At 52.2% G+C, this 13,498-nt stretch overlaps 1 protein-coding gene across 1 annotated transcript; it reads right to left on the reverse strand.

Annotated features, from left to right (window-relative positions):
- Window positions 1-4,756: 4,756 nt before the first annotated feature.
- Window positions 4,757-10,499, reverse strand: LOC128947322 (serine/threonine-protein kinase pim-1-like). Its single transcript, XM_054291576.1, is given in 8 exon segments — window positions 4,757-4,894; window positions 5,730-5,853; window positions 6,804-6,939; window positions 7,226-7,402; window positions 7,610-7,690; window positions 7,693-7,978; window positions 8,736-8,786; window positions 10,479-10,499. Coding segments are annotated over 8 exon segments (1,014 nt in total).
- Between the last annotated feature and the right edge of the window lie 2,999 nt (window positions 10,500-13,498).

Genomic DNA, 13,498 nt, shown 5'->3' on the forward strand with positions numbered 1-13,498 from the left:
CGCTTACCTTGGGCCAGGCCAGCCCTGCCAGCCCCGGCCCAGACCCTGGGGCCCAGCTCCCAGCCCTGCTGGCCTCAGGGCTGGCACCTGAGTCCAGCTCTGCTGCTTCCTTTCTTCCAGGACTGATGCAGACGATGGTGGAGATGCCACGCCTTTGTAAATATGTTTTAAAGCTTCAAGTTTCTTGTAAATATGTTCACTGCCTTCGAGGATTTCTGTAAATATGTTTTGAAGATTGTTAGTCCATTGAATCCCATGTAAATATCTTCTGTACATTGTTGTTGTTACAAGGATTTTTAAAATGAAACATGTTCTGTAAATCTGAGCTTTTGCCGATCTTCAGCAAATAAATACTGTTTCTTTTTAAAACATCTCTACTTTTGTCATTCTTTTTGGCGCAGGCAGCGTTTGCACACTTGTGGGTTCCTCTTGATCTGAGTTTGCAGGGCTGGAGGTCCCTGGGAGTGCTGGCACAGCCACCCTGGGGCTGGGGGTCCTGCGCACAGGGTCTCCCACTGACACCACTCCTGGCACTGGGCACTACTGCTCTTCCTGCCCTGGGGCACAGCGCTGTCCCCAAGAGCTCAGCTGTCACCAGCTCTCACCCAGGGGGCTCTCACAGCACTGGCCCCTGCAGCCATTCCACCAAAGCAGGCAGCAAACCTTCAGCCACCCTTCCTGCTGGAGCCACAGGGGCTCCTGGGCCCAGAGCAGGCAGAGCAGTGAGTTGGGGAACAGCTGCCTGCAGTGCAGGATCCTTGGGTGATAGTTTAGTCCTGTGGGTGAGCGACCCTGTACATCAGGAGCATCTATGGGTAACAAATTATCCAAAGCTGAGAGGGGCATATATGTTCCAGTTAGGGAGGTTCTCCTTTCAGAGGGGAAGACTATTACTAAGGGAAGTTGGAAGCCTTTTGTTCATTGGCTCTTTAAGGAGTTCCCAGACATTTCTGTTGATTCAGTTCTTCATGGAGCATTTTGGGACTCAGTTAGGGGAACACTCTGGCTTTTGCAAACTCAGGGGGTGGTAAGATTCACAAAATTTTTCCCAATTTTTCACATGATTTATGAAGTTTTCTCAAGGGTTCAAAGTTCTAATATTCAACCCAGATTTTGTGCTCTGCCCCCAGCATTCCTGAACCCACTGACACCAAGATTAGGATGAGAGACAGAAACTGCTCCAAAGCACAGATGAGCCACCTGCTGTCTGCCATCTCCCCTCCTTCTCTACCCTCTGCCCAGGTCTGTACTGAACACATCAGCCTGGATTCTACCCTAACCCATTCTCCAGTAACTCTTCTCCCTGTATGCCCTTCAGATAGCTCACAAAATCCAGTCCCTCCACTGGCACGGGATGCCAATGTCAAAATCCCTCCCACCCCCGGCTGTCTCATTGGGTCATCCGCCGTGTGAAAAATGCATATATTTTATGATTGGCTTTTCGCAAATATTAAAATGAATATTATACATGTTGTGTTAGAAAGCAATGATGTATTAATTTTCTTAAGTACTGTGTTAAATATAGTTTTAGTTTATAAAATTTGCTAAAATAGAAACTATGCTATGTAAGATGCTTTGTTTAAAAGAAAGGACTTGCAGCAAGATAGCAGCCACAGGACACCTAGATCTTTCAGAGAAAAAGAATTTATTGCCTTCTTATCAGAAGAAACGAACTTCTTCCTGCCTCGAATGTGCTATTAGGATTAGAGGGAAGAAGTTGACACTGACCAGACAGAATGCTGTGTTTGAATAGAATTTATGCATCATGTATGAAGTGCATGAATATGTAACCGGCTATTGTTTTTAAGGGTTAATGCTTTGTTAACGGGTGTCCTTTTTCAGGCTCGTGATGCCCAGAAAATGTACCCGGACGTCCGTAAGTCTTTGTTTTTATTGCCTCATATTGTCCTAATTCAATTTGTCCAAATTGTTATTACTCTAATTGTGTTACTATTTTTATAACCATTTTATTACTATTAAACTTTAAAATTGTAAAAACAAATGATTGGCGTTTTTCACAGTGAAAAACACGTTCACTCTCCTGTTAAAAAGTACAAAGTTTAATAATGGACAATGGGAGACCAGGACCATGGAGCAAAGGTTATTATGGCCTGTGTATCTTGGCACTCAGCCAGGAGCACCTTGGCACTCAGCCAGGAGCACCCTGTTACCTTCGGGGATCCCCCTGAAATACCTTTCCCTTACATATGCCTGTTGCATATTCACAGACCCTCATGCATATCCATAAACTACTTTACATATTCCAGGAAAGATTTTACATGGCCCCTCTTGGGTCTGCCTTTTCAGAGCATGTGTGTTTCTTGGCTGTGGTTTTGGCTCCTTCTCTTTATCACCGCCAGTTTTTGGGCCTTGGTCCACTCTGCCTTCAGACGGGGAGTGCTGATAGTTGGCAGATCTGTACAGGTGTCCTCATCCTGTGTGCATTGGATGTGATCCCATCCAAGTAGGCAGTTTAACACAAGCAGCTATTCCACTGAGCTTAATTAACAACAGAAATAAAAACTGTATCTTTACAACAAAGTTACTTTAACACCACACATATAAAATCCATTTTAATATTTGCAAAAAGCGAATGTTTTAATATGTATCTTTAACATTGCCCATATCTTTCCTTACCCTTTGGTTCTCCTGAGTGCAGCAAGGAGTGGGAAATGCCAGCACGGCACGGAGTTGCTGCCGTCTCTCCATCACCCCGTGTCCCTCTCCCGTAAGAACCTGAATGAGAGATGTGGGACTCGAGGCAGCTCTTCAAAATACAGTTTATTGTATCCAAGATGTCACAGCAGTCCAGGGTTGTGGGTGGCAGCGCCTGTGCCTACAGCTGTCAGCTCCAGCTGCACACAAGCCTGGAGACCCTTTAGCTTTGGTTACAGTGCATTATATACTCTTCTTTGCTGAGCATCTTCACACAGAAGAATCGATCTATACCTTTAGTTTTACCTATAGCCTATCATAACTCCTGTAATTACTATATTGATGTTACTATTCTCCAATCACTAAAAGTTAGTATGTGTGTCTCCCTGCCTGTCCTGAGAAGCCCTGATTCCCTGGAGAGCACTGCTTTTGGCCTTTGTCCATGGAGAAAAATTCCAAGGCTTTGGGATGAACTGGAATCTACGAGTGTGTGAAATAGATAGTAGTGTAGTTTATCACAGGGTGAAAAACCGAGAGCTTTGGGATTTTAGTATGAGGGTGAACAGAAGACAGGATGGAGGATTTTAGGCATTGTCTGATCTCCTTGTCCTTCATCTACTCCATTTTCTGCTGTGTTGGGAGCACAGAGTGATTGGTTGGAAAGAGCTGCAATGCAGATGATGAGTGGCAGACAAAGAATTAGTTACTGGCTGAAAGGTAGAAATAAAATGCATTCTAAGATTTAATTGGACAAAATAATTTTAAAAGACCTTGAACCTGTGTGTCTTGTGACTTTTGGTGCCTTCTCTTTGTACACTAAGTCTGGTGTGCAGCTGGCGTGCTGAACTGTTGATAAGAGAAAAATAAACAACAACCTAAAGCCCAAAAAAACCAAAAGTCCCGTTCGTTTCTCAGTCCTGGCACAGAACTTTTTAGGGGTGTCCCCATCGGGGGATCCTCGGGGGGCTTTCACACCTCCATCCCTCCCCCCCTTCCTGCCCCACTGCTCAGCCCCCTCCAAGCTCTGCACCCGGGGCCCTCTCCGCTTCACAAAAGGACCCAAAATTATCCCAAATCCACCCAAAATTACCTCAGAGCCCATCCTGAGGAGCTCTGGGGGAATTTTAGGGGGGTTTTGAGAGAATCTGGGGAGATTTTGGCTGGGTTTGAATCCTACGTCAAATTTGTTGTCCAGAAGGTACCAAAACCATCCAAAATCCACCCAGAATCGACCCAAAATTACCAGAAATTAACCCAAAATTACGTCCAAATCTATCCTGAGGAGGTTTGGGGAAGACTTGGAGGGATTTTAGGGCAATTTTAGGGGGAATTTTGGGTGGGTTTGAATCCTATGCCCACTTCGGCATCCACAAGGTACCAAAATCACCCAAAATTACCTGAAATTAACCCAAAAATTCATCCTGAGGGGGTTGGGGGGAGGTTTGGGGCGGGGGGGTGGGAGTTGAAGAGATTTGGGGGTTTTGGGGGGGGATTTTAGGGGTGTTTTTGGTAGTCATCATCATGCAAAACACAACACGCCATGCCAAAGGCAAGACCAAACCCTAAGGACTGTGCCCCTCGTGAAGAGGAGATCAAAGAACTGCACCCCTTCTAGGAAGGAGATCAAAAGCCAGAGGAGATTGAGCTATTAACTAAGCAAAAATGTATTCATTTCATCAAGTATCATAATTTCTGTTACTTTATCCTTTGTGATTAGGTCTGGAATGCTTTTCTATTCCTTGTTAATTTAGCTGAATAATATTCATTTTGGTTTTGTAAACGATTAAGTCATATTCCTGATGTTATATATGGGGTCCCATATGTCTAATTTAATAAACCAGAAACTTAAAATTTAGCAGCAGTTTTACTGAGATAAAATAATACAATCAAATAAAATCCAGTAGTTACAAAAAGAAATTTGGCAGTGGTTCAGATAAAGCATAAGCAAAACCGATTGATTGGGGTATGGGGAGGGCTTCCCACCCTGCCTCACATGCAAAAGGCAAAAGGATCCAAACACAACTTATATACTGTGTGCTAATACATATTCATCAATATTTTCCTGTAAATCTCCTCCTATTTCCAATTCCTGAAATCTGCATCACCACACACACACAGCGCATGCTCCCGCTGGGGCTAAGGGGGCTTCTGGCTCTTTGGTGCTCTTCTTGGAGGAAGGCCGACAGTCTTCCTCGCTGTCCTCTGAATAACCTGACAGGTTGTGCCTGTGCCCCAAATCCTGTGTTATGTAAGTGAGCACTATGCTCCAATTAAGCCTCATTATTTTATAGATAAGAGCACTATTTTAGACTCTCTGTCTGGAATTGTCCCAGCGTTATTCATGTCACGGCCGATCCTGTCCTAGGAGTTGTCTTAACTTTGTCTTGATGCCAATTCTGACTTGGAAGGCTTCCTAAATTTTGCTCATCAAGGCCATTCCAATCTCCTGTATCCTGTTTCCCACAGGTATCATCTACAAAGAAACTCATTTGTTTCATAACATTAATCACATATACCTTTCCAATTATTTTCCAAAAATATTGAAATAATTACAATTTTGTTAGAACTAATCACATCCATTTATCACAGGAGGCCAAAGCTTGGAAAAGGATGAAAGAAATGCTCCGAGGATGACGATAACAAAAAAATCCCAATTTATTTTTGACAGCAAATGAACACCGGCTGCCCTCCAGCCCTCCCAGCCTGGCAGGCTGAGCGGGGCCGTTCCCATGGCATGAGGTGCTGGCAGCCTGCGGAGAGAAACCAGAGAGCCACGGTCAGTCGCAGCAGGCTCCTGTGCCCCTGTCCCATCATGGCTGTGCCTGGGCCAGGCTGCTGGCTGTGCTCAGAGCCCAAACCTCCCGACCCATTCTCTGTTTTTAGAGAAGGGCAGCGGGGCAGGCCACATTCCACCTCCTCTGCTTAATCACGGCACAGCAACCTCCTCAGCAGCTGCAGGAGCGGGATGCCCGTGTGCCCGCTGCCGCCCGCCCGGATCCCTTCTGCCAGCCCAGCTGTGGAGCCGGGTGCCCACCTCTGGAGAGCTGCTGCCAGGGGAGGAGCCCATCCCGCACCAGGTCCTCGTCCTTCTGGAAGGGGCTGTCCCCGCAGACCGTGGCCCCTGGGGCAGCGCTGGCACTGGACGCGCTCCACAGACGCTGCAGGTGCTTCCCCATCTGGGCACCAGGTGTAATCCTCCTGGGAAAAACAAAGAACAATTGCATGGAAGTCAATTCAAAACGAGACCTGGAAACAAGAAAAAGTACAAAGCCTGTCACTGTTTCACGGGCCTGAGTGGTCTGACCACTCCATGGGAGAATTAAATCTGTCCACGGGTGGGGAAAATCCCCACCTTTCCCACCCATAAAGGCACCCCCTCCTCAAGGGCCTGCAGAGCAGGCGCCAGCTGGGGCACGGCTTCGGAACCCGTCCCCCTGTGCCGCCCCCCATCCACATGGATGGATGCTCCTGTCAGGCTGGCTGCCCTTGCCTCAGCCCGTGCCAGGCTGGCTGGCAGAAGCTGTCAACAAGGCCAGGAGCCGGCTCCCCTTCCACAATATTGGTCCCGTGTCCCGCCAAAAAGCAGCTTGGCTGCCGGCGGGAAAATTAATATTCCCCAGCGCCGCCAAGCCGGGAACCTCCGGCATGTGGCCAGGCCGAGCCCTGCCCTGCCTGGAAGCACCAGCATCCCCCCACCCCTGCGCCGGCTGGGGACTCATCTTGATTGCATCGGGGTGCAAAGCATGTCCTCCAGGCAGGGGCCACAGCCAAAGCCAATGGGCTCTGCCCCGCCAGCGGACAGCTCCAGGATGGTGTTCCCAGCTCCAGGATGGTGTTCCCAGCTCCACGTCCTGCTCTAGAAGAACACGCCAGCTGTGCCTCAGCTTGCGGGGACATCACGATGCCATTGAGCTGCAGGGGGACGTTTCCCCTGTCCCAGTCCGTGGCACCTTCACCGCACTGCCACCACTTCTCCAATGGGACAGGCAGCATGGAGCAGTTCCCTCCACAGCTCGTGGGGACCAGCGGAAGCATCTCCTTGGCTGCACTCTCTCCTCCGCGCCGCGGCTGCAGGGAAACGCTCCGGGGTTTTCTTCCAGCGCCACGAGTCATGTGCCGCTGCTACTTGCTGGGCTACTGGATCCTACTGTGCACAGGGATGCATCTCTGCTGTCTCCTGGTACAGGCAGGGCTCCTGCAGCCAAGAATGCTCAAAAAGGTCCTCCAGTGATGGCCTGTCTGTGAGGCCCATGCAGAAACACCACCTGATGAGGTGCTGGCCCTCTGCGGAGAGAAACCAGAAACCGCCGCTCAGCGGGACAAGGCTCCTGTCCATGCTCTCCCACATTCCACAGTGCCCAGGACACACCAGGAGTGCTCAGAGCTGCACCCAAAAGCTTCCTATCGATCCTCTCTTGCGGAGGACACCAGCACAGAGGCACAGGTGCCATCTCCTCCAGCTAAGCCCATGAGATCCACCTCCTCACCAGCTGCAAGAGCAGGACACTTATGTGCCAGCTGCCCCTCCCAACCCCGTTCTTCCCCTCGTACCTTGAAGGCACATCCCCACCTTGAGACACCCGTGGCGGGAAGAAGAGCTGGCCCCGGACAATGTCCTCGTTGGTGGGGAAAGGAAGGTGCCCTCAGACCAGCTCATAGAGCAGGATACCCAGGGGCCAGATGGTGGCTGGCTGGCCATGGGAGCAGCCAAAAAGGATCCACTCCGGTGGGCTGTACTCCGGCGTTCCTATGGGACACGGGGGCAGCTCATCAGGCCCATGCTGTTCCCTCCCTCCCAGCCAGCTCCTGTTCCACAATAGCCAGCCCCTGCCCTGCCAAAAAGCAACTTGGCTGCAGCTGGCTGAAGAAGGATTCCCCCTCCTTCCCTCCCTCCTTCCCTCCCTCTTCCAGCAAAGGGGGAACCTCTGCTGCCCGGCTGGGGCTTTGGGCTCACCTGACATCCGGGTGTAGAACGTGTCCTGGAGGATCATGCTGCAGCCAAAGTTGATGAGCTTTGCCTCACCTGTAGCCAGGTGACGAGGAGGTTCTCAGCCTTGATGTGGCAGTGCAGGACGCCGCACCTGCTGCAGCGCCGCACGGCCTCCAGCACCTGGCGGAGCAGACCCCACGCGACGGGCTCCATCAGGAACCACCGCTTGTGCAGGAAGTACCAGAGGTCCTGACAGCGCTGCGGACGCTCCATGAGCAGCACGAAGCCCTCGGGCACCTTGAACTGGTCCAGGAGCTGCACGATGCCGCGGAAGCCAGGCTGCGACACCTTCCACAGCAGCGCCGGTTCCAGGGGCAAAAGGGCGCCCTTGCGCTGCGGGGGTGCTGGGATTCATAAAATTAGAGGGTTTTTAGAAAAGTGGTTAAAAAGGCAGGCTTTTGACAGTAGAATTGTGAACATTGCTAATACAGCAAAAAGTTTTCTAAGCAGTAGAGCAGACGTGAGAAATAGCACAATAGACTTCTGTAATCTGTCTTTATAGATTGCAACAAGGTTATTTAATGGATATCTTTAGAAGGTTAGTATGAATGAGTCTCTGTGCTTTGTCTCTCATGAATGAGCTATTGTGTTAACTACCATTACGTGTGTTTCATATGATTGGATAGAATTTTTGTCAATATGTTTTGCTCTATGTGTCATTAGCTGAAACCTAGGCTGAGATGGCTTTATGCTGTGCTGTAATGTAACACCCCCTTGGCATTTCCTTTGGATCAGAGAGCTGTTAACATAATCTGTCTCCATTGTCCTAACAATGTACTGAGACTGATGTGTTGAATAAATAGCTCACGACACTGGTTCGGATGCCCCATCTCATTCATGAATGTATATAGTGGCCAGTGGCACGGGGGGGACCGCGATGCCGCCAGCGGGGCCGATGCTGCGCCGCGCCTCAGGCAGCCCCTGCCCGGCCCCGCCGCGGCTTGCCATGGCCTGGCCCAGGGCACTGCGCGGCCCCCGCTCACTCCACGGTCGCTGCCCTCACAGCGTTCCGGCTGCCGCCCTGCTGGGCCTCGCCTCAGCCCCGCCCGGCACGCCCCGCCGGCTCCTCCCGCTGGCCCCGCTCACTCACCAGCCGCGCCCACTCCGAGATGCGCTCCCGGGACACTCGCTTGATGGCCACCTGTGAGCCAAGGCCAGCGGCGGACTTAAGATCACGCTTTGGTAAGAGTGTATAAGCGGGAGAACACGCAGAATAAAAAAACCCTTTTTCTTCTTGGACCCTGATCACGTGTGTATGTCACGTCCGGCCTAATGGTGACAGTTGCCCCATCTCTGGGTCAAGAAACAAATATTGTCTGAGTGGTAACTTGTCAACAAACTGAGAAAGAAATTAGTACCTGGGCATGCAGATTTCTGAAGGGAGGAAAGAAAAGCGTTGACAAGAATAAGCCTGAGTTTTAAATGCCTGAAACACTCAAAAATAACATGTTTTGGGATATTGTACCGTATGTTACACAGAGTTCAAGCAAACCACAACTCATTAGTATCTGGACTTCATTGCCCACTATACTTAGAAATGTTGCTTGAAGGCACTTTGTGTCAAAGATCCAGTTCCTGTAGGTCACTGAAGATGTAGATCAAAATCCTACCAAACATCCATGTCCAAACCAGCAAGAGTGAGACTTTTGTCCTTGGCAGTAGTTCCCAGGTGCTCCTGGAAATCCCCAGGCTTAGACACAAAGATGTGTATTCAACAGAGGGAGAGAAGCATCATGCTTAGTTCTAACTGCGATCTTTGCTAGCAGATCTTACTAGCAGGTAATAAATTCCATTTGTTCTGTTCTTAGCCAGAGCCAAGGTGGGAATCAAAGTCTAGATCACAGGAGAAGATCACAGGAGTCTCAGCTTTTCCAGAAGAGGAAAAATACAAAAATACAAAGGATAGTAAATTTGTGTTGGGTTTACAGGGTTTTTTACAGATCGACAGACAAGTGATGAAGCTTAAAAGATGACAGCAAAGGAAAATCAACAGATATGCTGAAACTGAGTGAAGAGGAAGGAGACTTCAAATTCACTGAAAAGCTGCACAGAAAGCTTCTCTACTTTTTGCAGCTGCTTCAAGTTTGAAATGACAAACTCTAGCAGCACTTCCAACTTCTTTTTATTAATTCTACAATAAAGACAATCCAAACTGTGTACTCCTGCTTACAGTATGAAGTAAAGCACAGGAAGCCATTAGAGTAAGAAAAATTGTGTTTAGAAGGCTGAGGCAGCCTTAGGGGTAGGAGGAATGGGGAGGCGTGGAAATCAGGCCCGTGGGCACCATTCAAGGAGCATCCAGGCCCTGAGCAGTCCCTCACAGTGGCTATCCCAGCAGATGGAGTCCAAATGGAGCCCCAGCTGGGTGGGAAAAGTGCCGGGCTGGTGAGCCGTGGTTAGCAGGGGCTCCTCCATTAAATTGCTCCCTGACAGGTGTGATATGCTGTGGGTGTGTGCCCAACAGCTGGCAACAGCAGGCTGGCCCAGATGTGGGAAAAGGCCAAGGAGGCAGCAGAGTGGGAATGGGGCTCTGCAGGAGGCCCTGGTGGTTGCATACACCCGTGGGGGATGAAGCTGGCCCAGATGAGCCCTGGGGCTCTGGGCTGAAAAGTGGGGTAAAGAGAAACAGGGAGGAAGGGCCAGATGCTGCTGTAAGAATGCCATTCCATACCACAGGTGACATAGTGAGAGGAGGGTGGGAACCAAATGGTGATTGCTGCTGATCACCCTGACATCTTCAAGACAAGAGGCCCAGAAAGGACTTCACATCTGCCTCCTAGTGTTGTCCTGAATGTGAGCTCATCTCCTGGCATTCATTACCCGGAAGCCTCACAGCTTCCCACGGGCATTCCATGTTACGGATATGAACGAGGCCAAACTTTCTCCAGAGAAAGAGGTTCTCGTTTATTAAAATAGCTACAAGGAACGGAGTGCCCAGGATAAGCCCAGGCACCCACACAGCGAGCCAAAAACGAAAACAGTGCGCTCACCCCAAGTGCACTGGGTTCTCCCAAACAACAAGTACCCTAAAAGAAGAAGAACCCTAACCCAAATGAACTCCCCACATTTATACTCCCCTTGAGTCCAGGATTGGTGCATTTTGGATCCTCATGATGATTGGTCCACTTCCAGGCTTCTCATTGGTCTTTACCGCTGCTCATTCTGGACCAATCGTTTCTGCAGGGCTTCGAATGATTGGTCAGATCTTTCATCCAATCTCTCTTCGACCTTTCCTTGCCCCATCAGACCCCTGTTTCACCAAACCCTGGACCCTTCTAGCACATTCTTATAAGCCCCCCCCCTTTAACATAATACAAATAATATAATTAATACAATATAATTGAACTATATCCTATTTTAACTTAATTTAACTTTTACCTATAACATTCCACACTTCAGGTAAGCAAAGCTGCTTACCTCACTTTGTTCTTTGGGCCTCTGAAAGGGACTGTCCACTCAGCTACAGCCTGACAAGGAAGGAAGTCTTACAACACTCTGGATATTTTAGACTTTTATTGGCACTCGGGCTGAAACAAAGTATCCCCTCACTACTTCTCCATCTTCATCCTTCTGTCCTGCAGGTGGCCTGTTCAGGCTGACAGCTTGGAGCGCCTGCAGGCTCCAGTTGGGCTGCAGCCCAGCTTTTCCTCTCACAGCTTCATTCTTATTATGACAGTTCTTTCATTTCTACTTAAAAGCTTCCCTAAATTAACAACACTCTATTCTAAGCTAAACAATCTTTTATTATCTAAGCTATCTATGTTCCATAATCCTTAAAAGTTGATCCCTGTATTTCCTAAATTCCTCCTACAGGGGAGATGCATGGCAACAGTGCGAGGAGGTGAGCAGGGGGGCACAGGGCATCTATGCCTGCACCTTCCAGCCCAAGGCTGGCAGTGCCATCTCTGTCCTGGTGAATGTCACCAGGACCCACATGCTGCCCACACTCAGCTACTTCAAGGAGCCCTTTTGGCTGCACCAGGCCAGTGAGTCCCAGTGCCACCACAGCCCCTGCCTGGCTCACAGGGGACACAGTGTCCCGTGTCCCGTTTCACAGGAGCGACAAATGCCTATCCCCAACACCAGCAGTGCTCACAGATGCCCCACAGCTTGTGCAGGCAACAGTGTCGGCGGGCCGGCTGAGCCTGCAGTGGCTGCCGCCCCTGGAGCTGCTGGCAGAGCAGCTGGACTACCAGGTCCGCTATGCCATGGAGAACAGCCATGACTGGAAGGTAAGGCCTGCCCAGGATACCCCGAGCAGCGCTGCACCCCTCTGCTGCTGACACATGGCAGGTGCGGGGTCGGGCCAAGCGGGACCCGCCCCTTGGTGCCAGCCCACAGCAGCCATGCCTCCAGCTCGGCGCTGCCCCGCAGGTCCTGCAGGTTCCCCGAGCAGCGAGGAAAGAGGTCCTGGACCTGCGGCCAGGCTCCCGCTACCCTGCGCAGGTGCGGGCCCAGCCCAGCGGGCCGTGGTACCGGGGCAGCTGGAGCGCCGGGTCCAAACCCGTTGTGGTTGATGCCGTGGCCAATGCAGGTAAGGGGCAGGGCTGGAGGCTGCGGCCGCAGGAGCCACACGGCTGACGGCAAGAGGCGGAGAGGGCTGGAAATGGGGAAGGGAGCACGGGGCAGGGGGCTGCGAGGGGCTCAGAGATGGTGGGTCTGGGAAGGGCTACAGTTCCGGCGTTCGTCCTCCGATACAGGCTGGCTCATCCCCAGTGTTACAGTGGTGCTGCTGCTCTTCTCAGCAGTGCTCCTGGGGCTGCGCTGCACCTTCCCCTCCCTCTACAGATAAAGGGCTGTACCGGGGGCAGGCGGGGAGGTCCAGCACCAAGCCTGGGCACCTTGCACGGGGCATTAGGGCACCTCAAGTCTGAGGGTAAATTCGATGCCCCTTCCTCCGTACCCAGCAATGTGAAGCAGAAACTCTGGCTGCCCGTTTCTGACCTGCACCATGCTCTGGGCAGCTTCCTCCAGGAAAGCAGCAAGCACGGCCAGGTGAGTGGATGGGCAGGGCGGCTCAGCTGCTCCCGGGGGCAGCTCGAAGGGCAGCCCCTACCCCGTCCACTCCGTGTTTCCCCCCAGGCCAGCGCCTTCAACAAGCAGCCGCCGGAGGAGGCCGTCCTGCCCTGCCTGCTGGAGGTGCTGCCTGGTCCGCGGCGTGAGGCGGGCCCGCCGCCGGAGCACGCCGGGGGCCGCCTGTCCAGCACCGACATCGCCGGCCAGTCCTACCTGCTCATGAATGGCTGGGAGCCGCGGGCAGCCACGACCGCCTGCACCCCGCCATAAACTCCTGCTCCCCCCGAGCCCCCTCCTGCGCCGCCCCGCCCCCGGCCCGGATCGCCCCGCCCCAGCAAGAACGCCCCGCCCTGGTCCCGCCCCCGGTCCCGCCCCGGTCCCGCCCCCGGTCCCGCCCCGGTCCCGCCCCCGGTCCCGCCCCTGGTCCCGCCCCCTCACTGCACGCGCGGAGCGCCCTGCCCCGTCCCGCGGCTCAGCCAATCGCGTTGCGTCGCGCCGCCGTCGCCGGGCAGCGCGCAGCTGTTGGGTGTGAAGCGGCCAAGCGGGGCCCCATCCGCCCGCCGTTTAAAATGCTGTGGGGCGGGCGAGCGGCGGCGGGCGGCGCCGCGGAGGTGAGTGTGCCACAGGGACGGAGAGGCGGCCTGGAGGCGCAGTCCCGAGCGGGGAGGCTGTGGTGAGGCGGGCAGGGGAAGGGAGAATGTCGCTTATCGGAGGGAGCCCCAAAGAGAGGCTGGAAGGGATGCCGGCTGATCAAGGACCCCCGAGGAGCGGAGGGAGGGCGTATCGGCTGATGGAGTGTCCCGAGGAGCGGCTGGGGAGAGTGGGGGTGTCTGTTGG

This window comes from Melozone crissalis, unplaced genomic scaffold (assembly GCF_028551555.1).
Source record: "Melozone crissalis strain CALT ecotype California unplaced genomic scaffold, PUWL_Pcris_2 ptg000096l_1, whole genome shotgun sequence".
In the NCBI taxonomy this organism is placed as follows: Eukaryota; Metazoa; Chordata; class Aves; order Passeriformes; family Passerellidae; genus Melozone; species Melozone crissalis.